Here is a 26,211-nt window from a genome sequence, read left to right on the forward strand (position 1 = left end):
CGAGGGACTCACTCTAGCACCTTAATACCCACTTGTTCACTGAATGGTTCCTGATAACCACCGTTCCGTGTTGAAAGCCCCACAGTTTCTATGATAGTTTTCTCCGAGTACATATTCAGAAACGAAAGTTCAATGATTTTTTCTCAGAAGGCTCACGCGACTGGGTACAATGAGAGGTGGATGCTCAGGCAATTAGGATAGAGTCAGTGAGATCGTCCATTGGTGCCCAAGGCATGGTTACGATCTCCTTTTTTCTTCTCCACTACCTCGGCCCAGAAATAGGTGTAGCCTCAACGGTCCGCCAGAAAACTCAATTCTCAGATCTGATGACTTAGTTGAGGGAAACTGTATCATTGTGGGATGGTTTGAAGAAACTTCTTATCTTAGTCTTGAGTTGCTATCACTTTACGAGTACTCGGACAGACACATCTCGTTGTTCAGCCTTGTCTGACATCATCTTTGGCGGTAGTGGCCTACGCTCGCAGTCATAACTCAACATCGACTACTCAATTGAACTTGATTGTGGGTACAACGGACAATCGAGTCTACGACACCTGTCACCTTACACAGTTGAGTTTTCGTTTTCTTTTCCGTTCACCTGTGCGCACACCATCGCTGAGACTAAATATCCACCCAATCAAAGCCACATTGCTTCAGCCGAGCCGGTCCTCTGATACCTGGGTACATACGAGGTATTCGCACATATCTAAGCGGAGATAGCCAGGATGCCGGTCCGCCAACAAGATGATCACGACTCCACACGCAGAGCTGGTGTCTTGAGTCGGGCGGACCGAAACGATGCTCGTTATTGCACTTGTTTGTCGGCACGGAGTATTCGTATGCCCCATATGAGCCCGGTCTGTACGAGGCATGAGTACAGATGCCACATCGTTTTACGGAGTATCCTGGTCGCAGACTGTCTTCCGCCCTAACTGACTTGTCTGGATTAAAACCTCCGTTTGCTGGGCGCCTTCCCATGGTGCATTACTGACAGGTTCTCAAGATGAGAGATTCAGTGTTCCGAGGACATCTTTGACCGCCACAGAAACGCGCGTTCTCTGCTAGAGATGCTCTATATCGCCTCTTCTATCTTCAAGAACAAAACAAATCTGCGCTTCGCTCCGCCTGTTGGGAGAGGCCTCAAGATACCGACCGCAGGTGCTTCGCCTATTTCTCCTCCTGAAACTTGGATATGACAATGCTCCCATACTAGCATAGACCACAGCATCCACTTGGTGGGTGACTAACAGGCTCAACTCCACTTTTCACTCATATTCTCAGAAAGTTGATTCGTTACTCACGCGGACCAGGGCCTCGTCTCGGTGCCAGCCCCATCGCATTTCTGGTCACCATTCCGAGATTTACCATAGTCGTCTGTCCGTGCGTTTCCCTGGGTACCGACCGCTAAAGCGGACCTGTCGCCTGCTAAAAAACCGAAAAATACATACAAAACAAGTGTTCTTTTGTTCATCTCATACCCATGGTGCAAGGTAGAATCACCACATCTACACTATGTATGCATCGAGTCTAGATCTTTGGAAGCGCTGGATGCTCAGGGAAGGGTAAGATGGCGATGCTCGCTCAATCTTTCTAGGCAAGGCCGCTTGTGGGCACACCCAGGCCGCTATCATCCTATTCACCTGGACGGAAATGCTTCCTATAAGTCAGTGCGGTAGTCCCACCATCACGCCCCCTCTATCACATACAGCAGCCGCTAGCAAAGTTACCGGTGTCCAATGGTGTGGCACGATCTCATATATATCACATCCTCTAGCAAAAGAATATACATAGAGAGCCTTGGCAGTGTCCCCGAGACGGATCAATTGCTCATGTTCCTCGACCCTCTTCCTCATATGGGGCGTAGGACCAGGTACATGGTACTCCCTCTCCACACAAAGTCTGCCTAGCGGTACAAAGAATTAGTGACTTCAGGTAACACTCTCCGACGGGACGGATCAATGGTATTTCGTCCCAGCTGCCCGCCATTGCTTCTCGCCTGCGCATTCCGAAGTTCTTCAGTTATTTTCAGGTGAAAATGGCGCACTGGCCGGTTACAGCAGTCATGCCACTGTGGATAGACAGTAGATTTAGTGAGACAGACGCGTGCCTCTCACCAAGTATTCTTTTGCATGCCCACAAAGCGAGCCTGTACAACACCATATTCAGGGATCCTGGCTTAGAATCATGCCCCAGAACCAGTATTCCATCCACATCGGGGATCCATATCATTCACAGGATTACATCAAGACCTAGGCACCCTGTTACTATACAGCGGTATCTGCCCACCCTTCGCGCCGCCCGTCACGTCACGCGCCTGGTTGCTATCATAGTCCCACGGGGTGGTCCACCGGGCACCGGCTAGCACTCCCCTGCCGCTGCAATAAGCAAGCAAGCCGGATCTGACATGCGGACGAAACAGCATCGTCAGTTCTGCTCAGCTGCGCTAGGTCATCTCATATAACATCTCCAGCAGTCCCGCTATTCCGCCGGAATTCTTCTCTCCTACCTTCTTCCACCCCAGAGGTCTGCTCAGACCAGCTTCCTCCCTCTATCCTTCATCTTTGTTCATCAATACTATGCTTCTGTTCGTTTGGATATTCTGAGCAAAACGTGCCCCCGCAGGTCTCCGGGTATTGACGATTTCAGCCGACTTACTTTGGCTGATATATCGGGTGATATCTAACCATGTATGATATATCTCGACAAGGTTCCAGGCTTGCCAATCTCCGAACATAGATATGTGGACCCGAGGATTGATGTGCAAGGCATCCATTCCTGGCTTCACGGCACAACTACGATAAAATTCAAACAAGTCGGACTCGAAACACTCTCTCTGATGGAATGAAGGATCAGGATTTTATGATCCGTTGTACTAATATTTATCTCCGCAAGTGGTATCACTGAGTTGACCCTAGCAGGGGTTCCTGAAAAAGAAAGGATACTATGGTCGCTCAAAAAGCCAAACCCAAAAAAAAGAATGTTCGTCCTCCGCTGTGCTGTCGGCCAGCTTATGCATACGTCGGCTTTTGAAAATATGTCCCACCCGCGAAATTCTATGGGGGCAAACGCCAGATATGTTTCACAATGAGTTGTCTCAGCGACGATCGGCTATTTCGCTGATTCGGATATGGGAAGTGGAGAAGAAAGAGTCAAGACCAAGTCCAATGTCCGTTGACAAGGACGGGGACCAAAGTCATCAAGCACACGCAAAGAATGGTGCGTGTCCCGCGCATCCTTTCCGTGAGTGAAGACTCTCGTGCCTATCACCCTGTACCACGCTTCCAGGGAAGCACCAGGCGTTTCCCAGGCCGTTGGCCGCCTTTGGCTTTGATTTTATTGGCGATGAACAATCAGTCTGGGACCTGGAGCTTGCCAGCTGTTCAGTTCTTGAGGTCGAACAATCAACCTTAATGCTGCCTACCACCAGCAGGCGCCATTCAGTGTGATTTTCAATGTGACGGTACATAAATAAAAGTGAACTCGGTGTCTTACAGTCCGAAGCGCAGGAGAAGAACCTGAGAATCTCAGGCGCTTGACCTAGTTCTGGGTGAGACGAGCGTCCTGATTTGAGATGCTTGATCATCTAAAGTGCAAGTCATCTTTATGACTAGCGCATTGCTGCCACCTTGTCATTGCTGCCTCAGTTATTCGCCGGTCATCTGAGGCGTCTCTGACGAAGGCGGCAATCGTGGGGTGGTGGGCACTTCAAGGCAGAGGGTTTTCAGCCAAACCTTTCCAGATCATTTGGAGATAGTCAGAAAGTGGATTGAAAGGCCACCCGGCTCGGTCTCTGCTAGCTTTGAGCAGCCTGACGACCTCCAGTCGTTCTCGTTGGTCTTGGATACACAGGCCAGCTAAGAAAAGGTGGGTCAGCTAATTGGAAAGAAACAGAGATTGGGATCTGCCTACCGATGAAAAGACATTGGGACGACATGATGGCAGAAGCATCGTCCGTCAGGGTTGAAGCAAGACCGCAGGTTGCGTTAGTGTACGTCTTGACCCCTGCTTGTTTTGCCATGAAGTCACCAATGCCTCGCAAGCAAGGCCGGTGATAAACTAGCAGAATTCTTGCGGCATAGTGCAGTTGGAGTGCGACGCCTTGAAAAAGGAAACGGTCAGTACGCGTCATATTCATAGGTCTGAGGCTCGGAGAACTTACTAAATGCTGGGGGATGCACCCAAATCGGTTTGAATACTCCGTCTGCCTCTGCCGAAATTGGCAAGGGATTAAATTCCATTGGTAAATGTCGATGCCACTCATCGAGCAGGCTAGACAGATGATCGGCCTTAGCTACTCGGCTCTTGAAATTGAGCTCGCCTTGCTCAATCTCGGACTGAGAGCAATACGACACCACTTTTGCCATCAAGTGGACAGAGCGAGCCGCGAACTCGTAAGGGTTCATATTGGCATAATCCTTGGTGGGATGCCAGGAGGTATAAGGTTTGCGTTTTTCTCTGAAGGCAGCCCAGATATCCTGACCAAGCCATGCCCACCAAACGGCCTGTTTGATGCCTTTGGACTCGCCATGGATCAGCTGGGATCGCTGAAGGCGGTAGAATCCCTGGAGATGCCGCTCCCAATCCTTCCGTGAGCCATCAATCATTTCATATGCGGAAATAATCAGGCAAGTGGCGAGAAGCTCGTCGCTTCTATTGTAGGAATCGTGTCTCATCGCATCCTGGATGTACCGGAGTGCCTCGTGGTAATACTGGACAGCGTCGGTTCGATTGAGAGTGATGTTGTTGGCGCGTCGAGGCGTCAGAGATAGGTGACAGATGGAAAGAGCAAGGATGGCGTTCAAGAGGCCAAAATTATGCATGGCTAGATGAGGCACGTGGGTCGAGAAATTTTGCATGGGATCGAACAGATCAAGCCAACGACTGATCCGAGCGACGAAGTTGTCAAAGATCTCGACTTCGCGCGGCTTCATGGTCAATGCCGCCTTGGACCGCCAAGGAGGAGGCGACTCTAATCCTTGGGCCGGGTCCTCGGAGACGCGACCTGAACTGATTCCTGGGTCGGCAGCGCTCGCATCTATGGGATGGGGGGAATACTGTCGGCCCTCCCACGCAAAATTTTGAGCCAAGTCTATAATTTCCGGTTGTTGCGTCTGGGAAATACTTCTCCTCCGACGAACCCAGTCGGCATCAGGACGAGGGCCCTCGTGTTGCAAATCGGTGTCGCCCACCAGCTGTCCGAACCATTTCGCAACCGCAGCGTCTGGGTTCGCCCGTGAACTCGCCGGGTGAGAAGTAATTGGGAGATCTTCTGAGCCCGTGCGCGAACGAGCATAAGTAACGGGTCCATATGAATGTCCGTATGGGACAGACGGGGACATCATCTCGCTGTGCAGCGACGGAGGACCCGGACTGAAGCGAGTGGAATCTAAGTCTTCTAAAAGCGGGGTCCAGTGGGCGGCCATGCCACCCATTCTGTCGTATTCGGTTCCATTGACGGAGTGAGGAGCCGATGTAAGGCGGGCATTTCTCGCCTGCCAGATGGAGGCTCGAGAAACAAGCTGTGCTGGGTCGTCGCAGGGGCTATTCCTATGGCTCCAAGTGGTCCTCAGGGCCAGGTCGAAGCCCTCCGGTGTGTCTGGGTATTCAAGGTCGGGATTTGTGATGACTGAAGGAGCGACAGAATTAGACAAAGAAGGCGTGGTAGAAGGCTGTTTAGAGGCCGAGTTGGATGTTGAAGCTGACGTTGAATCTGGATGAGGGGCACACGGGTCTGCATAAACGCAAGAATGATTACTTCGAGTACAAGGCCCGCAGACTGGTTTAGCCTCGTTGCACTTCAAATGACGCTTCCGACAAGTGAGGCATCCTGTTCGCGTGCGGAGGCCTCGGCCACGGGGTTTGCGCTCTCTTGTCCGAGTGAGCTTTTTGGCAGAGTCGTTCGATGATAACGACATGGCGAAGGTAAAGAGGTGTGTAGGCCTCTGATACACAGAGTTGAGTATATGGATACAAGATGGGAGGCAAAAGATGACACCATCGGGAACAATAGAACGGGAAATGGAGCTGGGGCTTGAGGCAAGCAAGCCACGTTAATATGCAGAGAGGGCGAGTGCTTGGGCATCAGCCGTTTCAGATGCTTGCGGATAGCCGTCTGAAATAGAGCTTCAGGTGTTCCGCCAGAAGGGTCGAATCAGGAATGGTGAAATGAATATCACCGTGCTGCGTGATGCAAAAGATGGAAAAGGATGTCCAACTGAATAGAGTTCAAACTCTACCAAGATGAGGATTGGTAGCAGTATACACGGCAAGCCAATTGCCAACAAAGTACTGGCTCAGTATCCTTTACCAGGGTGGAGGGCATAAGGGGGACCAACTCAGGGTGTCAGGGACCATACGAGTCGACCAGGATCACCAGGGATCAGGGGACAGCAGGGGGGGGGAGTTCGTTCAGACAGTTCCACCATACCGCTTTACGACCAATGAGGCTAGCCTGTTGTATAGAGTTTCTGTTTCTGCGGGTCGCTTTGGAAGAATCCGAACAGAGCGACAAGAGTCGACATGGCCTGTCCTTGGACAGTTGGAACGGCCCAGCATCATGGTCAGCATCACTGCTGTGCTCCGTTTTTGGACCTTGTTAAAAGCGATACAGGCTACTTGTGAGCTCCTCGGTGTACCAGAACAACGGCTGGCCAAGTCTTCAATGGCCGCCATGGCACGCACCGTCTCACCGTGTGATGCCACGATGGGTAAAGCCCGTGGAAATGGCGATTTCAGCCTGTGGAAAATGGGACAGCAAAGTGATACGATGCGGCGGTCGAGTGGGTGGCTCTCTCGATTCAAGCATTATAATTCTTATTCGCTTAGCCTTCCGTCCGAGCATTGGCCTTGCAGGGCTTGGGCTGGGCTCTGCTGGGCTGGGCTTCTCAAACTAGTCCCCCGGATCTGCCCTTGAGGTACCTAGCAATTAGTCGATGATTTACCAGAACGGAGCACTCGTACTGCCTTGCTTAACCTAACCCTTAATGCGTGGAGGCTAGTGGTCACATGGCGGCGCCTCTGCACTCCGTATGCTCTATTGCTCACACCTGTGCCTGACTCCCATCCTTCTCCCTCCTTACCCAGACCAGACAAGACCAGGGCAAAAGGCCGACTTGCTCTGCCGGGCCGGTTGGAACAGGACGAGATGCTGCATGTATTTTCTTAGTCAGGTCACTCTGGCTTCTTTCTGCTTACCTCGCCTGCCATCTCCCTCCATAGTTATACAATACCGTTCTGGTGCGATGGAACATGGACATGAAGGCCGCCTTCTGAATCGGTATTCGGTCCAATGGGCAAATTCTCCAGCGATTGATCTGGTCATGTCTCCGGTAGACCATAGCAGTGCCTCACCGACTCCCGGTGCTGCTGGGAGGAATCTTATCACCCCAAACTCGACTCGTGGGCGTGGATATCTCCAGGTCATCCAAACCATCAAGCCGTGCAATCGATTCGTGGGGTGTCCAACATCCAGCAAACTGGCTCTCCACCAAACAGGTTGGACTCATCATCAAGGTTGGTGCCAAGACTGCGTCACTGGCCCACTTCTAGGCTAAGCCCGTCATGCCAAGGCGTGTGTGGGGCCTCACGTGGCATTCGACACCAGCAACGCCCTGCTGCCTTCCTTGAGCGGATACTCTTAGCTCCTCTGCCGGTGTGGAGTAGGGATTTTCCGGGTCAGGCTGCCCCGTAGTCCTGTTGTGACTGGTCCACTTCTATCCACGTCGGAATAGCCTTGCCTGTCGGTGGTCAGCACCGAGCTGGGAGCGACGAGGAGCAAGGGGTTTCTTTCTTTGCCGGTGGTATTGCAATCTTTCTTCCCATTGTGGCCGCTGGTTGCTTGCATCGATTTCATCAGTCTCACACTCCATCATCCGAGATTCAGTCGTGCTGCATACGCCGTTGAGTTTGCAAGCAGGGGTTCGTGCGCGCTGCACGCCAAGCGCTGAGGGAGTCGTCAGCTTGCATTATCGATCTTACGAGTAGGCCCTTGACGGATGCAGCCACCACTATTAATCTTGCTGTTCTCGAAGAATGATACCGTGCAAGAAAATTGTGGTTCTTGGAACCTTAAGTGCCTCGTCCCGCCGGAGCATTTTATTCTTCATGCACATGTGCCCCTGTCCACCAAGCCACTGGCCCTCTCCCGGAACATTGCATCATTGGTCACTCGGCGACCTCGGTGGGACGGCTGTGGGACGGAGGGTGGGATTGGCCGAGAATCCAGGACCGGCCCAGCAAGGCATTCTTCATTTAAATTCGGCCTGCTAGTCTCGTCCTGACGGTTACTGCTTTGGGTCATTTGGCGGGCACTGGGCGTTCACAGACAACTCACACCTACACACCTACACCTCTACAACTCTGTGGCTGGCCCACGTTTGCAATTTGATGGAGGCGTCGGTGGAGGTCCCGGTGTGGAGGCTACCCCTGTCGGTCCTTTTTTGATGCGACGTCCCGCCGACAGTTATATGGACAAGAGGTACCGTCTCAACCTCGAAGAGCAGCAAAGCACAAGGAGCGGTAAGGAGGTTGTCATATCCGGCTCAGAGCGTGGACCCATCTTAGCTTCACACCTACAAGTAGTGGAAGTTTCCTGAATCACGAAGACTCGACTACTGTGCGCATCACTCACAGAGTTGGCCTCGAGAAAGTGGACCTCGCTTCGACTCGCCTCACCGTACCTCGTGGCAGCCTCCTCATTTAGAGTTTCCTTTATTCCATTTCCATCACTTTCCAGCCTGGCCACGATCGGTCCAAAGGCACGGCAACGATGTATGTCCTATGTAGTCCGTACTCTGTTCCCCACACACGAAGTAGCGATGAGGGCATTGACCATGTTTGCTTGCCAATCCACAGATTGCCTCTTTAAGTGAGGAAGTGAGGATCAGATCGGACCTGGCTGCACCCTGAGTGACTATTGCATTCCCATGGTGCTCGACCTTTGATTATCAGTTCGCCAAGCGCAAGCGTGCGGTTGCATCCAGCGGGTTCTGAAACACCCCAAGAAACGCCCAATGCCAACAACAACAGGACACTTGGTTGAACCCATGATTTCGGAAAAGTCAAGCTATCCATCAATCTTACAGCTTGTCTCCATCGAGCTGAACCAGAACCGCTGTTCTCGTCGCGAGTCGCATCTGAACTCTCTGGGATTTTCCTGGATTCACAGTGGCCAGCCTTGTGCAGATCATTGCCGCGCCCTGCTACCGTTGGAGTGCTACCAATTGAATCTCGCAACAACCGGGTAGGATCCAATGGTCTTCTGACGTGCGGAACCGCTATCTATTAGCAGGCTGGCGCCTGGCACCAGCCTTTGGACTTCTTCAACAACCTTGTTTAGTTTGGCTGTGTGTCTCTCTTTGGCTGAAGTGCAAAGCCGTGGAGCGACAAGCGGACCGGACTCAAACCTGTGACCTGCGTTTGATCATTCGAACCCTTTCGCAGCCCAACCTGTTGTGGCTGCGGGACGCATCCGGGTACTTCGCATCCTTGGAGAGGATCGTTCCAGATGACTGCCAGTATTGGAAAATACTGTGTCAGCATCCCCACAAAACCGTCCGTTTCACTATGATCAGTGATAGTTTTCGGGATGATCCCGAGAGGCCGATCATCTCTTCTACGAGCAATTGGCGTGCAGAGCCGTGGAGTGTCTTTCCCCCAAATCCGCGCTGAGATTTTATCATACATATGTGCCGTGTCATCGTGATGATGCTCAACGTTTACGATGATGCTCTTCATTGCCAATGTTATTTGACCGGATAGCCTACATTCTAACCTCATAAGCGATTCACAGAGTTTAAGTTCCATTTTCTTCCCCAAAACTTTCAAGAAGCGTCTCCCGGACATATACCGACATGTCGGAAGATGACCGACTTCCGAGAACCCTCGGGAATAGACAGGTGGAGCCAAGCCCCGCCCAGCCCGAGATGAGTGGGATTTATCTGCTGACTGATGCTTGTGCGAGAATTTTTAACTTTGTTGCGGTGTGAACATACGAGGTGGTGCAGTTAATGTGCTTGGTTTTCCTGTGTGTCCCCTCCTCCATCTCGACGACTTGCGGAGCGACCTCCGCACATGAGCAATTCAACATGCGCCTAGTGACGGGTCAAGCTATGGCAGGAAGTTCGGAACGATTCCCTCGGAATGCGCGGCCCAGAATGGTCTAGTCCGCCTCGTAATCTGTGCCTTTAGCTTCGTGATTGTGCCGTGTTTGAAGATTGAGAGAGCTGCAAGTATCACTCTCAATGTTTTCTATCCTGCGCGCGAGAGAGAGCGCAAGGATGCAAACTAGGTACGGTACGGGTTACTCTGTGCCATGCCCTTAGCAATAGCCCAGTTGCACCTGTGCTCGGACGCCAGCGATTGGAATGTTGGTCGTTTCTGAACTGGCGACACCTTGATAAGAGACTGCGTTACACACTTCTCACAGAGTCACGGCACATGCACAACGGTTTCGTCTTTCACCCCCTACATATGTATGAGCATGCTCGCACGGGAATCGTACTCCGTTCGTCCACCACCCTTGCCAGGTGCGTGAGAAACTTGAAACCGTTCCCCCACCACGCCGGTAACAACCGACACGTGGACGGACTAGCTGTTTCTGAGCAGCGAGCTGTCTTGGACTCTGGCTTAGTGGATGATCTCTCCCCTTAAAAACTTACCCACCTCGTATAGACAAAAGGTGAATTCCCTCCAGCCAATGCCAACCAGCACCTCCACTACCCGATTAGGTACTGATACCCTGTGAGTTTGGTATCTTGGGATGATGCTAAACTGTATCGGGACGATCAACGTCCCTCTAGCAAATGCCGGTCCTGAGGCTTTAATTCGAGGCTTCTTCGGGCCAAATCTGGGCGGTGTTGACGGGAAGAACGGAAACGTCGCGGGCAATCTTCTCCAGATTTCATCGATGCGGCAATGTCCACCGCAATCACACTTGTGAATCTACTGTCACTGGTGATTCACCAAAATCCAAGTAGGCGTCACCAACCTATTACTCGGAACTGTCAAGAAAGCTTGGTCACCGCCAAATATTCGCCTGGAGCCTGGGGGGCCCTGCAGCCGAGAGACCATCCCTCCTCCTCGTCTCAGGAAGTCTGTAAACGCAAGTGCAAGACAGCGCACAAGTCAAGACGCAGGGCAGGACGCGAGGCGACACTCTGTCCGTATGCTTCACCTCCGATCATCCACCCCTGAACCAAAAAGCAATTGGCAGAAAGCGAAGGGGATTTTGATTGCGATTGATGAACCATGATGACGACCCAAGTGGTGGTTCGGTGGCTCCCTTCGACGTTTGTGGTAATCATCCCCCACCTCGTATTGTTTGCGCAGGGATGATGAAACAGGGATCGATCGGTCGATCAACGCCCCTGGAATCTTTGCGACTTGAAATGCAATGGAGGACTCCACGAACGGAATACAGTAAGTACATACAAAAAATGCCCCGTCAGGGTTTTGATCTCATGTGCCCAACGTTGCTGCAGAAAACCAAGTTTCTCCTAAGCACGGCCCCCAAACCCATCCGGGTGTCCCATCCCGGGCTCCCCCTGCTCGCCCGCTGCTCTGGAGTCGCGACTAGATACTGTAGGGTTCATGCCCCAATGGTTGATCCCGGCCGTTCCCGTGACCGTCCTGGTGAAAACTCTAAATCATCCACTTCCCGAGGCCTTCTCCACCAATGATCACCCTGATCACTTTCAACTTACAAGGGACAAGCCTACCGTTCGAGTCAAAGGCGCTGAGACGTACCCGTCGATCATTATCATCAACGTCACGTTCAAGAGTCAGGCTCAGGGCGAAAACTCGGCCGAGTTTCGCCCTTGAAACAAGATCCCTTTTCAAAATCAATCTCTTCAATGTGACTCTAGCCATCGGGCATCAGCATCCGCCGGGGATCCATCTTCGCAAAGATCAGACACCGAGCCGTAGAGAAACCCTAGAATCTGGGCGGTGCCTTGATGTCCGCGCAAAATCAAGCGGCCAGTCCGGCGAGTGCAGCGCCCCAACGAGTCAAAGGCAGACCACCCCTTCAGGCGTTTGGCTGAGGGCTTCATGGTTCGAAAACAAATCTGCATCGCCGTCGCCACAGCGAAGAAGACAGGCGATGGAGGCAGACATACATAGATGTCTGTTCGAGACTTCGCGTGGCGCCCTCCCACCCCTAGCGATTACGGCAAAAGGGTCGTGTGAACTCCAGACTCGAATATCAAATGGAATGCTTTCACGGGGCACGAGCGTGTTGACAGCTGCGTCAGCCAAAGAAAGTTAGTTAACCTCCAGTTGATACATGTTCAATGGAGATAGATACATGTTGGTCATCTCTTCTTCTTGCGGCCTCGGTACTCCCAGGAGAAGCGGTTATGAAGCAGATGTACATCTTGAGACTAGGTGGTGTGTATCAGAAGACTTTTTCTTTTACAGTACCTTTGCTTGAGATCTGTATGTAGACAGTACGCACGTTTCCTTACTCAGTAGAACGCTCGACTCGCTCCAAATAAACTCACAGCAGTCACACACTATACAGCCACAACTTCGGAAAACATCGCAAGTAGTGACAGACGCTTCACGAAATCAGGCCATCTTTGTAATTGAGAAGCATCTCTCCATTTGCTGCAGACAAGCTACAATACATCACCAATTACTGGGGACCTACGTTCAATCACTGCAATTTCGCGCTCTGCTGTATGCTGATGATTTCTCTCCTCTGAAAACCAGAACGTTTGCACTTGCGCGAAGCCCTGGAGCATGGAAACAGACCACTCCCTCGACTTTTGACTTCTGACCGTGAAGCTGGCTTGCCGTCGATTTAAGAGACAAGAATCCACACGACCCTAGCCTACTGTATATGCATGCATGAGCCACAGATGCCAGGCGCGCCACACGTGTTCGAGGAGACCCTAGGGAAGAAATTACATCACAGCCCAAGCCCATGGAATCGGCACCATTTTCGCTCTGATCGCTTGAGTAGAGATCAAAAGTCCTCGGACACCAGCTCCAACCGACCCCACCTCAAAACTGCCCACCGGGGTTCCAAGGGAGATCCCATGGAATCGAGTGCCTGCAGGAACTATTTTCCAAGGTAGTAGTGACTGGCCAGTTCTGGCGAATATGCTGGGGGCCAAGGAGTCAAGACTCATATAGAATTCCGCCTCGAGCTTCCGCCACTCTGACCAATTCGTTCTTTCAGATCTCGGTCTGTCGGTCGTCGCCAGGGGCTGGTGGTTGAGTATTCTTGTCAGATATCTCGAGACCTGTTCGCTTTCAGCCACAGGCGCTCGCTGTCAACCGCGATCTGTGCGATGACCATGTCACGGGACACCTGGCTGGCTTCTCATTACTTTGCACAATGTATTCTTGACGGGCTAGGCTTGTCTCAGGGAAGCTTCTGCGGGAAAAAACTATCGGTATTCCGGTACAGCAGACTGCCATTGGGTATGGGCATTACCCATATGTGGCCAAACAAAGAGACATCATGCTGCTTCCAAGTGTAGGCTTGGCTTCGAGAAACGTGTGGTAAACCGATACAGATGGGGGATAGCGTTTCGGTCGTCGTCCGGGAGGCGAGCTAAATGGTTCGGAGGAGGCCTGTCGTGGTTATGTCCGATCAAACGAGGCCGGTGAATTCGCATACGTTTGGCTCGGCGATCCACAAGACGATGGTGATGTCAGCTCAGAACCGAGAGGAGGCAGAGGAGCCGCGGTGGACATAGCAAACTAATGCGAACTCGTAAGATCCTTGCGTATGCACCTGCCGCATAGCAAGGTTTCTTGATGCAGTGTAAGATGCGCGAGAATACAGCTCGGTGGTCCACAGTGACGATCGCCAAAGCCTCAACTGCTTTCCCGAATCCGAATGTTCCACCATTTCGGCCCTGATCATACGTTAAGACTGTCAACCGCACGCGCGGAGATCAATTTGACCTTCTGGAATCTGCTAGCTAAGCAAAACAACCTTTCTAGTTTGCTTGACGATGTTTTGAGTTCTCTCCAGACAAATTCGATCCTCCTGGATGGTGGACCGTTGCGATACATTGCCCCTCGATTGTGTGAGAGCGTTTTTTCTTTGTGTGGAGCCGGTATCCAGTTGATGGGGCATTTGCCCATCGCCGAGGGAACAACAGCGCTCATGCCTCTTAGAAGACTTAGTGGACTCAAATTGCTGGTGAGCCACACTGCTTGGTATCTGATTCTCCATTCATGGCAGGGCAGCAAGAAATCTCACTTTTCGTCGCTGCGGAGTCGGGAATATTTCATTGGTACCCCCTCTGGTGAAGCACGGGGGCACTGCTCCGGAATGAGGATGATAATCATCGATAGTGACTTGTCTCTCTTCCTTCCCGTGCTCGGACCAATCCTCCAGTCTTTCACATCCAGTTCTGAGGTCTTCCACGACCAGTGCTGCCATGCCGAATGTGAGCAATGGTGTTTGGCCGGATGGTTCACGGTCATATCCAGATTTTCTTCAGCATCGGCCATGCCAGCATCCTCACTATGTAGGTCTCCTGGAGGTGCACGTTCATGTCTGAGTGTCAATCGCCCGAAGCACCACTATCCCACAATTGATCTTCTTTCTAGAGGGCGAATCTGGTCTGAGGGTTTAGTCATTGAGTTATTGCTTGAATGGAGGCTCGCAGCTACATTCATTCGATCTGGTGTCAAATGTTGGTTTGCGTAGCAACGTGCTTCGGCTGCTCTACTGCGACAATGGGAGTAGGTTGAAAAACGGATTGATGGCCGAAAGTACGTCTTCGTCCAAAGTGCAGAGCATCTACCGGTCAAGCACTGTACACTTATCAGTTTGAAGCGGGTTTACCGGGTACCCATAACCAGTGATCTTCCTGCCCCAATCGGATGTTGGACAGAATGCTATTTGGGAGAGGTCTGTTAAGCGGAATAGACCATTGACCCTCATAAGAAAAATCCGCGGTCAGGGAGACTAGAATTTTCACGGTATATTCAAGCCAGTCTCGATCGTTCGGTACCCATGGGTTGGGCCCATATCTCTACATTTCAATTGGACTTACTGATTTGAAGATGTCAGCAAGGGGATTGCGACAGAAATGTCTCGCTTAAAGGTAACGTAACGACCTGAGGTCGAAGCAAGCCGAGTCAATATTGATTTTGATATCTGTGACTTCTAGGAAAATGTTGTAGATTTGCTAAACACTGAAGAGCCATTGTTGGCTTCAGCCGGACTTGGGAGAAACAGACAGTCTCACCATGTTTTCAGTATTTGGACGGAGCCCGCTGACTACTTCTTTTCTGTAGGCTCCAGCATGAGCTCAGGTCGGACATATTTGTCAAAGTCTTCTTCAGAAAGTGCCTTCAATTCCATAGCGGATTGCTTCAGGGTCAGGCCTTTCTTGTGGGCATTCTTAGCAACTTTCGAGGCCATGTCATAGCCAATGACCGGGTTGAGACAGGTGACAAGCATAAGACTATAAAACATGTTAGTGTAAGGGTTGAGGCAGCAGCTTGGAGCAACCAACCTTTCGTGAAGAAGAGTGCTGATTCTCTTCTCATCAGCCTGTAATCCGACGACCAAATGATCCACGAATCCATTCATTGAATCAGACAAAATTCGGATGCTGTGCAGCAGGTTTCGGATCAACAAAGGTTTGAAAACGTTCAACTCAAATTGTCCACTGAGACCTCCAACGGTAGCAGCAGTGTGGTTGCCAATAACTTGTGCAGCAACCATAGTCAGGGCTTCACACTGAGTAGGATTGACTTTGCCAGGCATGATACTGCTACCCGGCTCGTTTTCAGGCAGAATGAGCTCTCCCAGGCCACAGCGAGGACCGGAGCCCAAATATCGAATATCTTGAGCAATCTTGAAAAGACTGCATGCGAGCGTGTTAAGAGTTCCTGAGGCCTCGACGATGCTGTCATGAGCAGCCAGGACCTCGAATTTATTTGGAGCAGTCACGAATTTAGTACCCGTCAGCTTGGTGACTTCTTCAGCAATACCTTCGGCAAATCCCTTAAAGGTGTTGAGGCCAGTACCAACGGCAGTTCCACCCTGGGCTAATTGCCTGAGGTGTGGTAGAACAAACTGGACTCTTTCAAGATTTCGGTCCAACTGGGCAACGTAACCACTGAATTCCTGCCCCAGGGTCAAGGGAGTAGCATCCTGCAAGTGAGTTCTACCAATCTTGATAATATGGTCAAAGGATTCCTTCTTCTTCTGTAGGGCATCCCGGAGGTTGGTAAGGGCCGGGATTAACTTCTCCTCGAAATCTAGGACGGCGGCAATATGCATGACCGTTGGGAAGGAGTCGTTGGAACTGGCGGACATATTGACATGGTCATTGGGGTGGACAGGCTTCTTGCTACCTAACTGGCCTCCAAGGATCTCGATGGCACAGTTGGAGATGACCTCGTTGGCGTTCATGTTGGACTGGGTGCCAGAACCAGTCTGCCAGACGACGAGAGGGAAGTGATCGATCAATTTCAAGCTGGCAACCTCGGAAGCAGCTTGCTGGATAGCTTCACCAACTTTGGGATCTGCGTGTTTTGTCAGAGCAGAGGATCAAGTGAATGCGGAAGGAGAGCTCAGAGCATACCGAGGCCATATTTCATGTTGACGGTGGCGGCAGCACCTTTGAGGATACCGAAAGCTCGCACGACACCTTCCGGCATACGGTCTTGTGGCTGATTGATATTGAAGTTCCCCAGTGATCTTTGCGTTTGTGCCCCCCAGTACTTGTCGGACTCGACCTCGATGGGACCAAAGGCGTCGGTCTCTGTTCTAGTAGACTTGGCCATGATTGTGGTAGTGCTAAACGCTTTGTAGGTGGAAGCAGAAGCTCGAGGGGTTATTGAGGGAACGAGGACAGGCCGTGACGAGGATTTGTAGGAAGAAAAATAGCCGCGCAGAGAAGGAGTTCTTAACGTTCGCAGTGGTCGGCTCAAGCAGCTACTCCGCACTGGAACTGTAGTGAATGCATGTGAAGATGGTGCGATGCTGGACACAGCCCGATTCAGCATCTTGAAGGCCGTCAGGGGTCGATTGGATCGGCTAGAGCAAGAGAATAACAAACAATATACCAGGTTCAGAAGCCTGAGTAATGCAGCAGCATATTTCGCTGACTGTGTAAACTCGTCGACGGGACTTTTTTATTATTATTTTTGGTAGCAGGGAGAGCTCCGAAGGCGTTTCTGCCATCCTCGAGGCGATATCGGAAAAACTCGCGAGCCGCCTCAACGACATCAGTCCGGTTGGGTGCAGGCGCGCCCACGCCAGGGCGGGTGGCAGGTGCGCGATCCGATGCCAAATAATAATAATAATAATAATCATAATGACGCGGAGGATAATAGTCTGAGAATCAACCACAACTGATACGCATACTCAATGCCTTGCAATAATGCCTACGTTTCCCGACAGAAACATTGATTCTATCAGGTCAATTAACTATATTATCTGTCGTAACGCAATTGCAAAACCCAACCACCCCACAAGGGGTACAGCTGGGTTGCCGCTAATCGAAAGACTTTGGGTATCTCTACGTATGAAACCTCTGTGCTCAAAAACAAATCACGTTCTGGTCCTCCTTGCACTCTCTAAGCCGTGCCTTCAATTGTCTTGGCCGCATTGCCTATCATGAAGTCCTTAGACTTGATGAACTTGACCAGAAAGCTCGGGACCTTCCAGCCAAATGCTGCCCCGACTCCCTGAGTCGGGCCAATTGGAACAAACATCATGTCGCTGGTGATCTTCTTGTAGATGTTCTTAGTCCGTGGTCCGGGTTCTGTATCGCTATCAGCAAATTTGTCAGGATGTTTCTTTGCGTTCGACTTACCAGCTCCAGAGAGGTCACTCCTCACGCTCTCTAAGAGGGCACCCTTGGCGAACTGAACATCGACCACGGAGCCATTTGAGTAGCTACCAACTGTCCCAAACACATAGACATTGGTCACGCCGGGGACGTTTAGACGAAGAGTCTGTGCGTCGGCCTTGACCTTCTGTTTTGCATCCAGCCATTCCTGAGGCACAAATTTGGTGTTAGGTTTGTCGCCAGTTGCTTCGATGTAGACATCTACTGTTTTGGTCTCTCCATTGCTGAGCTTCAACACGTCCTTGCCATTGGCCATGGTATGCTCAACAACACGGACGTTGTCGTTGACGACTTTGACTCCCATTCTCTGCAAGCGAGCAGCTGCGTCTTGCCCGAATTTGGGATTCGACAGGCTGGCCAATAGACCGGTAGTGCCTGACAGGATTGTGATCTCTTTCTTGTTCCCGTAGACCTGGCCAAGCTCGCCGGCTGTCTCAACGCCAGCGGCACCTCCACCCCCGACGAGGACGGACTCAGCATTAGGTAGTCGCTGATGCAGGTCGGCAAGAGCGTTCTTGAGGGGCTCGGAGCCATCTGACACCGTCCAGATAGGAGTAGCGAAGTTAGTGCCCGAGGCGATGATGAGTGAATCGTAACGAATAGCAGCAGAGGTGTTGGTGTTGACGGTCTTGCTCGCAGGGTCGATCGAGGTGACATATGCTTTGACGAACTCGTACTGCTCAGGGGTGTACTTCTTGAAGCCGGGGGCAATTGGGAGAAGGGCTTTCTCAAGAGGAAGAGAGGCAGGGTCGACAATGACTCGAGGTGCACCAATTTTCCAGAAGAACTCCTCATTGGGAGCAATCTGCACGACCTTGAACTGCTTGCCTGAGAGTGTAGGCAGGACAGTCTTCAGGAGGCCATGAGCAGCTGAGAGACCGGCGAAAGAGGCGCCGATGATGACAATCTGGTGCTCAGACATGGTGGTTACGTTGATATGTGTTGTAGGAGTGGCAGGGCGATAGAAAGAGAGACGACGGAGGACGCAGAATGGATGGTGGGAGGGGTCAGGAGAAAGAGAGGATACAGAAAAGGTGTCAGCAACGGACAACGGGGCGACGGCGAGAACTAGCTGAAGGGCGGTGGTAAGGTTGACAGTCGGGTGGGGACCGGCTGGGATGCGAGATGCGTCGAGGATCGAGGACAGCGTGCGGATACTATGACTGGAATGACTGGATGGCGTGTGCAGCACAGATTGCAGGCGTTGCGAGGAGCTGAACGGAAGTACTGTACGAGTATATATGAAATATGTACATCCGACTCTTTCTCAAACGTGGAGGCCTCAACCCTTTTCTAGGTGGTGAATGCGCAGTCAGCCCTAGCCAACTTTTATTCTTCTGCCTCATTGTGCGCGCACTAATCAACATCAGCTGGACGAGAATTCTTCTCTATCCTTTTCCTTTGCTTACAATTGCAACCCTGGTGGCTTACACAATGTGTAGGCTCAATGCGCAGACTCAAAATGTCTTAATTTTAGTTGCAGGGCCTAAACCTAGACGCGTGGCTGCATTCGCGACTCACCATCTTCCGCCAACAACGCCAACGATTGGCCAGATGTCCGATATCCGTTTACAAATCGCCCGTTTTGGTGCTAGTGCATCACGTGATATCTCGCCCGAATGAAATTCAAGATTATATATTCTTTCAGACGGGATTTTAACGGTCAGATAAGGCAACTACTTCGCGCTTTGGCGCTGGCAAAGCCCCGGTGCCCATTAGGGTCCGTGAATCGTGTCGTCCGACAGAATATGTCTCTCGGACGAGAACAATTTCACACTATCGTAAATATGTACTAGTTCGCATAACTGAGTATGCCGATCTTGCGCCATCGGTAGACGATAATGCACAAAATCTACTCGTCCTCACTGCGCGTGCCTCGGCCCGATTCCACTCACCCCATGTACGGAGTATAGACGTCTCATTAATTACACAGCATCACGAGTTGTTGCCTGTTGCGACACCCCAAAAGTATGCCGACCACGCCGCGAGGATCAACACAATCAATGATCCAAAACATATCCTCGAAATCTTCCTATTCTTCTCCCCATCTTCGTCATGAAAACGTCGTTTGCGTTCGTTGATGATTGCACCCTTCGCAATACGCTGCTTGCGAGTCCATTGCAGATGTCGCAAGTCAATCGATTTCATGGAAAGGACCACCAGCATAATTGATATGGCTGCGGCAGCTGCGGCCCATGCCGAGTAGAAAATGCTGACCCTATCGTAAGAGTTGTTGTCACGATCTTGAATGACTCCCGTGACCACGCGTACGATGATATTGACACTGCTCGGATGTCAGTACCTCCACACACGCTGGGTGCAGCTCGGTGCAGACTCACGAGTTATTCATTGCAACCTTGACAGCATAAGCTGAGCCGAACACGGATTGATGCCACATCGAAGTTCGGATCCCATCAATGATCACGGTAGGTCCAAAGGTAAGGGCAAATGCGAAAATCCCAAAGGCTGCTGCGTTGCCCGAGGCTGTTTGGCTATAGGCGACTAACGCCATGGCGAGGAACGTTCCTGTTCCGCAAATCACCACTGTTGGTATTGTCAGGATTCAACCCATTGACCCCATAGAGTGATCGGACACTTACTAAGCGACACACGATTTCCGTACAAATCAATGAAAACTCCAATGAATGGCACAAGGAAGAAGCCTATTTTATATCAGTCGGAAGGTCAATACATGTTTCGACAAGTAGGAACCTACCAGCATATTGCAACGTGGCCGAATACCAACCGGCAGTAACTGAATCCGTCCCAAAACGTTGCTCCGCCAATTCAGTCGCATTTTGTGTGAAGACAATAGCAGTACTGGTCTGGAAGAAGGAGAAAATCATGATACACCAGAAGATCCAGGGTAACTCCAGGACCTTTTTGATCTCAAACTTCTTGTTCTTTTCCGTCAGCTTTTCACCCGTTGCCGGATCCGAAACCGAACCAAATCTCTTTGTGGCGAACTTGTTGAACTGATAGAAGACGACAGTCATAAAATTGGTGAAGAGGTTCCTAGCGAGAAGACATCAGTACACGGACTCGTGCCTGCGCTTCCATCTTCAAGATCGCTTCAGTGTATTAGGGTTGGCCACCTACATGATAACTGCGACCCAGAAGACCCAAGCGAAGTTCCCAGTGTTCTGTACAACTATCAGCTACATGTCTCTCAAACTCAGTAAGAATGGCAGGCCTACCTTCGCAATGATATTAGCACTCGACTTTCCAACAAAAGACCCAATCTTCCCTATCCCAAGTTCCAAACCCAATGTCGACGCGAACCCACTGCTGGGAGGGAACCACGAAGCAAAGATCTTGTACTGCGCAATTTGCGTAGCAATATCGCCGAGCGCGGCTATGATCCTTCCAACTACCATGAAACGGTACGAACGAATTTGCGCCGCTGCTGCAATCAAGATGGATCCAATCGAGTATATCACATTTCCGTATAGGATGGCACCTATATCGAGACGATCAGCCGTTGGAACATCATCAATGAATCCCCAGAATACTCCGGGTAAGGGAGACAGGTACCTGCTCCACCGATCCTATCCGTCACCAGGCCACTGAAGAGGATCAGCGCCGTGACCATAAAATCTTCACTTGCTTCCAAGAGCGCAAATTGGGTGTTGTTGATCTGCAGTTCCTTCTTGAGCGTCGTTTTCATCGCCCCCGTGATGCCCGAGCTCCAGTGAGAGCCAAAGCCGATGGCGGACACCAAGAGGATCGCAACGATCTTCCATTTCAGGCTCGCCTCGGGCTTCTCGGTGCCATCATTGGACTCAGCCGACTCCCTCGAGGATAGCATCGTTTCATCGAGTTCGCTCAGCACAGTGGGAACCACTTTCTCCGAGTTAACCATCTCACTGGATTCCTGACCTGCTCCCGGCCGGACTGGCGAAGCAGCATTTGCCATATTTCAATTACTATAAGCGAGGGGAAAACGGCCCTAGACAGTCTTTGGGTAGAGATTCATTTGAAAGAAGGGAATTATGGTAGATACTTCAGCATCGTGGTTCATCATCGTATATAAATTATCTTCGTTGTTGGACCAAAAAGTTTCTGTAGCCGACGGCTTTTCTTCACGAGCCTAGCCTGCATTTGTGACCCCTACAGTCCCAGAGTTTTCCTAAATCACTCAAGCCAGTCGGCAATAATAACGGGCCACCGGGGTCGTGTTGAGAGTCAAGACTTCGTAGTCCGGATCTTGCACCGTACTTGTGGGTTCTTATCGCCCATAGTGATCCATCCCACACTGAACGCTCGGCCAGACGCCGACACGGAAAGGGCCACCTTGGAACATGGCTCCGCAGGTCAATTTGCAGGAAATGTCTGCAATGGAACCCAGGGGACCAGGAACCCAAGGATTCGTGCGGCTTTTACTTGAACTTGAGCTCATTAGCCGATGCGTTTAACGACCAAAGAGGCAGAGAGCGAGGAGGTGTGAAGGCTGACGAGGCTCTAGCGCGGAAAACTCTGCATCTAATCTAATCACTAACAGCGTTCATTGGCCAGCCGGAGCCGATAAATTATCTTATCAGATCCACATCCTTTGTTTCCTCCGCGGGTGGAGGAGAGGGAAGGTCTGGTTGTATGAGAAGTAAACAGATCCTGATTTATTGTATTGCCCCTGCCGGAACAGGCATACGTTTTGCCCATGCTTCTTGAGAAGGTCTTTTCCAGGGCGACACCTGAATGTCAGCTCTAGATGAACCTTTAGTGAAGTATTGCGAGATACTAGTAATATTAATGTGCCAAGGTATTATACATAAGGTAATAGTCAGTATGGGTATAGTACAGATAAAGGAAAAACATAGTCCCTCGATAATCTTTGTCATAATCTCTGCCCTCGCATTGGCCCCCAAGTTGTCGAAATGTAATTGATGATTGTACAACGTGAGCCTGTCAGGGCATCACTTCAAACGTGCGAAAGACTTATGGATGAGGCAGCCAGCCGATATTCGACCTCCAGTTATGGCCATGCTTGCTCTTCTTCTCCGTCAAGGCCTCTTCACTCTCCCTGCGTTTCTCCTCAACTGGAGCAGGCATGGCATCAGTGGCTTGCCCCTCCTCGGAGGCAGCATTAGCTGCAACAACAGCATCGGGTAACGGTTCAGCTACGGAGTTCTCTCTCGATTTGAGAGCTTCGGAGATTACGCTGTGACGTCTCGTAGCGTGCGACTCGTCTTTGCCATTCTTGGAAAAGTGCTTGCGGTAGAATGAAACGTGTTTGATGAGCCATGGCTCCAACCACGAGTCAGCAGCGTGCGAGTTTCGGCGAGCTGTGCCAGCAGGCTGGTCGATCGCCATACCGTTGAAGAATTCCGCCATTGTTTGTGTTGTGGGGTCTACACTTCAGAGATAGGCTTCTTTGGACAAAGGACAGGGATGGAGTGCTGACTGAATCGATTTGAATTTATCGTGTTTGGTTTATGATGGATTGCACAAAGTGCGACTATTCTTTCAATCGTCGGTGATGCTGAATGCTGAGTGTCAGTGCTACTAACAACGAGACAGATCTAAATACTTATGCTTTTCAAACGAACGCCTTGTGCAGAATGATGTGGTAAGATGGTAATCCTCTCAAATGACGTCGACCTCGGTGTCTTCGTATAAGCAGAGTCATATGGCTCAAACATGAGCGTATCAACGGCAAGAAAGACTCCGAAACTCTGGGTTAGCATGAATCCGGGGAGGGGATGATAAGCACATGAAACCGCAGAGAGCCATTCATCGTGTTTGAAACACGTCAACCCTCAGGCTCTTTGGTAAGGCTCCGGCCGTAGAGGCCTATCAGCATCATGGGTCTGGCAAAGGCTCAGGGCGGATGTTAGCGGAAGCGCGAACACCGTATACAGTGAGAGCGGCCTCTCACGGGGATGAGGTTAAAAATGCCGCATGTACGAATCTGGCCATCTAGTCATGTCGAAAACATGACCTCCGTGGGGAAACATGCAGGGTCTCTCACCGGGATCGGTTTGATGAATGTTCCGGATGATTAGAAGTCCAAGCCATTGTGCTTGAGGTAATTCTAATGGGATTGACGATGAGATGAACTGAGCAAAACCAAGGAAAGGAGATAGGCAACTATGTAAAACATGCAGGCACGACGGTGGTGGGCGCTGGCCAATTATGACGTCACTCTCTCCACCGCCAACCCCAGCACACAAAATTTTTGTGATCCAGGAGCCCAAGGCTTCCCAATCACGCATCATCCTTACACAGGTTGCACAATTGTGATGCTGCAAGTATTACTTTTACTATACGATAATTGGATTGAGCTACACACCTTCTGCATCACACCATATTGAACACAGGGGCTGCTACTAGCGGCCCCGGAGATTTTGTGCCTCGGCCCAGATGCCAGATGGTGCGGCAGTCCTCAAGGCAGACCAAGCCTTGACGAGGGCCGCTGGACTGGTGCTTGTCACGGATACCCCCAAAGGTAAGTCAACTCGATGGAGATGGAGCAGGAACTTAGGACAAATGGTCTTTCAACCCACCCAATCAGACGGAGGGGAAATGCTGTCCTTGCCAATCGTATTGAAGCCTCCAAGCATGAGGCCATCAGTACACCTGTCTGCGTGAAACCCCGACCAAACCACCCCGTCTCCTGCACTCATAGACAATCTTTCTCTCCGTTTGACTAACACCTCCTGTGATGGTATGTTATAGGGAGAGGAGTCTTCGCAACCCAGAATATCCCTAGTGGGACTATCGTGGAAGTCAGCCCGGTGTTAATCTTCACTGAAGATGAGGTTGAAAGCCATACCCAACATACTGTTCTTCAGCATTATACATAGTAAGTTACTCGGCAAGTACAAACCACGTCAAGCTGTTTTCTCCTTGTACGAAAATCTGCTCTTCCAATGCGTGTCATTGACAAGCTACCCCAACAGCTACTGGCCATCACCAACCGGCCGCACCACGACTCAAGCGATTGCTCTCGGGCTCGGCAGCATGTTCAACCACTCGACACTCCAGCAGAACATTGGGTGGAAGCGAAACACCCAAACTGGCGTGATCGTGTACAGTGCGCTCCGAGACATCAAAAGCGGAGAGGAATTGTGCATTTCGTATGGAAATGCAAGGCTCTGGTTCCCTGACGCTGACGCTGACGCGAATGCAAAGGCGGCCCGGTGTAATGGGGCCATGGAAGACGGAGCCGGCGAACCCCCCACAGAGATGGAATTGAGCGGGCTTGGTAAAATGGAGCTGTAGAACTCCGTTACCAGGAATCTTCATTCAAGTAGACTGACAACTCAATACCTAGCAGTGCCATGATTACTATTCTTCAGCATCCCCCTCACGGGGAAGAGGCGCTTCAAGTTAAAGCTTAAGCCATAGACAGCTCCTTGGAACCTGTCGTGGTGCAAAGCCAGCCTCACTGGTGGGAATAGGATTCTTCTCGGCTGAATAGTTCGTCCGGGCCCAAGCGACCCCCAGCCGTGGTGAGGACTAGGTGAGGTGAGAATTGTTAGACAAAGAGACTCGTCGCGCAGCTCGACCCACAGTCTCTTCTGACTGCGGGCAAGGCCATTGCCAGGGATAGAAAAGGTCGAATCGGATTGTCTCAACCATGGAATACGCCCGTAATGTGTTGTTGGCAATGTCGAACCCTCCGGCCTTCTCAACTCGGTGGGTTTTGATTTTCGATCTGGACCCACGTCTCTAATCCTGACGGGCTTTTGATGCTTAATTAGAGAAACAAAAACATAACGAGAGTCTCGACCATTATGTAGCCGAGGCACAAATACGGGACAGGATACAGCCAATGACGAGTAGCGACCTGCTATTGTGGGGCGTCACCCATCGTATATATACCTATATTATCGTACTCGTGTATCGTCTTCAGCTACTAGCATCTGTGCACAATTGTGACAATTGGGCAGTCTGGATACGGAGAGTACGCATTCTGTGTTCACTGGCCAATAACGTGATACGCACAATGACATGAAAAGGCTCCAGTCTTTTCCCGTGAACGGCCCCTCTCCCTTTGGGAGACTACTATATATAGTTCTGGCTGTCTGCACCTCAGGTGTGGATCTGGGTGGCTTCTTGTTTCAACTTTAACTCATTGCTCACATGTACTGTGTTGGCTCGAAGGCCCGTTGCTGCTCGCAAATGACGGCTAGCAATTTCCATGGTGGCGTCATGGCAACGACTTCATTGAATCCAAGGGCTCGAAGGATGACCGGCGCTTTCCTCCTAGGATTCACGAGCCTTATCATCGATACAGACCGGCAGAGTCATTTCTTAGCTGGACGGAGTGATACATGAACACATTTTGCCGCAGAGGCAAATCCGCAAGAGAGAAAACCAAGGCATAAAGTACCGTGTGGGACTGGACTGGGAGCAGGGAAAGTTTCAAAAGATG

The 26,211-nt window shown here is 51.0% G+C and overlaps 6 protein-coding genes across 6 annotated transcripts; 1 reads left to right on the forward strand and 5 right to left on the reverse strand.

The window, feature by feature from the left end:
• Nucleotides 1–4,115: 4,115 nt before the first annotated feature.
• Nucleotides 4,116–5,915, reverse strand: A1O9_03442 (uncharacterized protein; the record flags this gene model as incomplete). Its single annotated transcript, XM_013409006.1, has 1 exon — nucleotides 4,116–5,915. The coding sequence occupies one exon, from the start codon at nucleotides 5,913–5,915 to the stop codon at nucleotides 4,116–4,118; it is 1,800 nt and encodes a 599-aa protein (XP_013264460.1).
• A 9,332-nt stretch (nucleotides 5,916–15,247) lies between these two features.
• A1O9_03443 (fumarate hydratase, class II) lies at nucleotides 15,248–16,986 on the reverse strand (the record flags this gene model as incomplete). Its single annotated transcript, XM_013409007.1, has 3 exons — nucleotides 15,248–15,434; nucleotides 15,486–16,503; nucleotides 16,563–16,986. The coding sequence occupies 3 exons, from the start codon at nucleotides 16,984–16,986 to the stop codon at nucleotides 15,248–15,250; spliced, it is 1,629 nt and encodes a 542-aa protein (XP_013264461.1).
• A 573-nt stretch (nucleotides 16,987–17,559) lies between these two features.
• A1O9_03444 (uncharacterized protein) lies at nucleotides 17,560–18,756 on the reverse strand (the record flags this gene model as incomplete). Its single annotated transcript, XM_013409008.1, has 1 exon — nucleotides 17,560–18,756. One exon carries the CDS (start codon nucleotides 18,754–18,756, stop codon nucleotides 17,560–17,562), a length of 1,197 nt encoding a protein of 398 aa, XP_013264462.1.
• A 1,013-nt stretch (nucleotides 18,757–19,769) lies between these two features.
• On the reverse strand, nucleotides 19,770–21,750 carry A1O9_03445 (uncharacterized protein; the record flags this gene model as incomplete). Its single annotated transcript, XM_013409009.1, has 7 exons — nucleotides 19,770–20,118; nucleotides 20,174–20,378; nucleotides 20,435–20,497; nucleotides 20,551–20,849; nucleotides 20,934–20,977; nucleotides 21,032–21,294; nucleotides 21,369–21,750. 7 exons carry the CDS (start codon nucleotides 21,748–21,750, stop codon nucleotides 19,770–19,772), a joined length of 1,605 nt encoding a protein of 534 aa, XP_013264463.1.
• A 1,019-nt stretch (nucleotides 21,751–22,769) lies between these two features.
• A1O9_03446 (uncharacterized protein) lies at nucleotides 22,770–23,165 on the reverse strand (the record flags this gene model as incomplete). The annotated part of the gene is made up of 1 exon (XM_013409010.1): nucleotides 22,770–23,165. One exon carries the CDS (start codon nucleotides 23,163–23,165, stop codon nucleotides 22,770–22,772), a length of 396 nt encoding a protein of 131 aa, XP_013264464.1.
• Nucleotides 23,166–24,495: 1,330 nt separating this feature from the next.
• A1O9_03447 (uncharacterized protein) lies at nucleotides 24,496–25,055 on the forward strand (the record flags this gene model as incomplete). Its single annotated transcript, XM_013409011.1, has 2 exons — nucleotides 24,496–24,542; nucleotides 24,638–25,055. The coding sequence occupies 2 exons, from the start codon at nucleotides 24,496–24,498 to the stop codon at nucleotides 25,053–25,055; spliced, it is 465 nt and encodes a 154-aa protein (XP_013264465.1).
• Nucleotides 25,056–26,211: the final 1,156 nt, after the last annotated feature.

This window comes from Exophiala aquamarina, assembly GCF_000709125.1.
Source record: "Exophiala aquamarina CBS 119918 chromosome Unknown aczIA-supercont1.2, whole genome shotgun sequence".
NCBI classification, from domain to species: Eukaryota; Fungi; Ascomycota; class Eurotiomycetes; order Chaetothyriales; family Herpotrichiellaceae; genus Exophiala; species Exophiala aquamarina.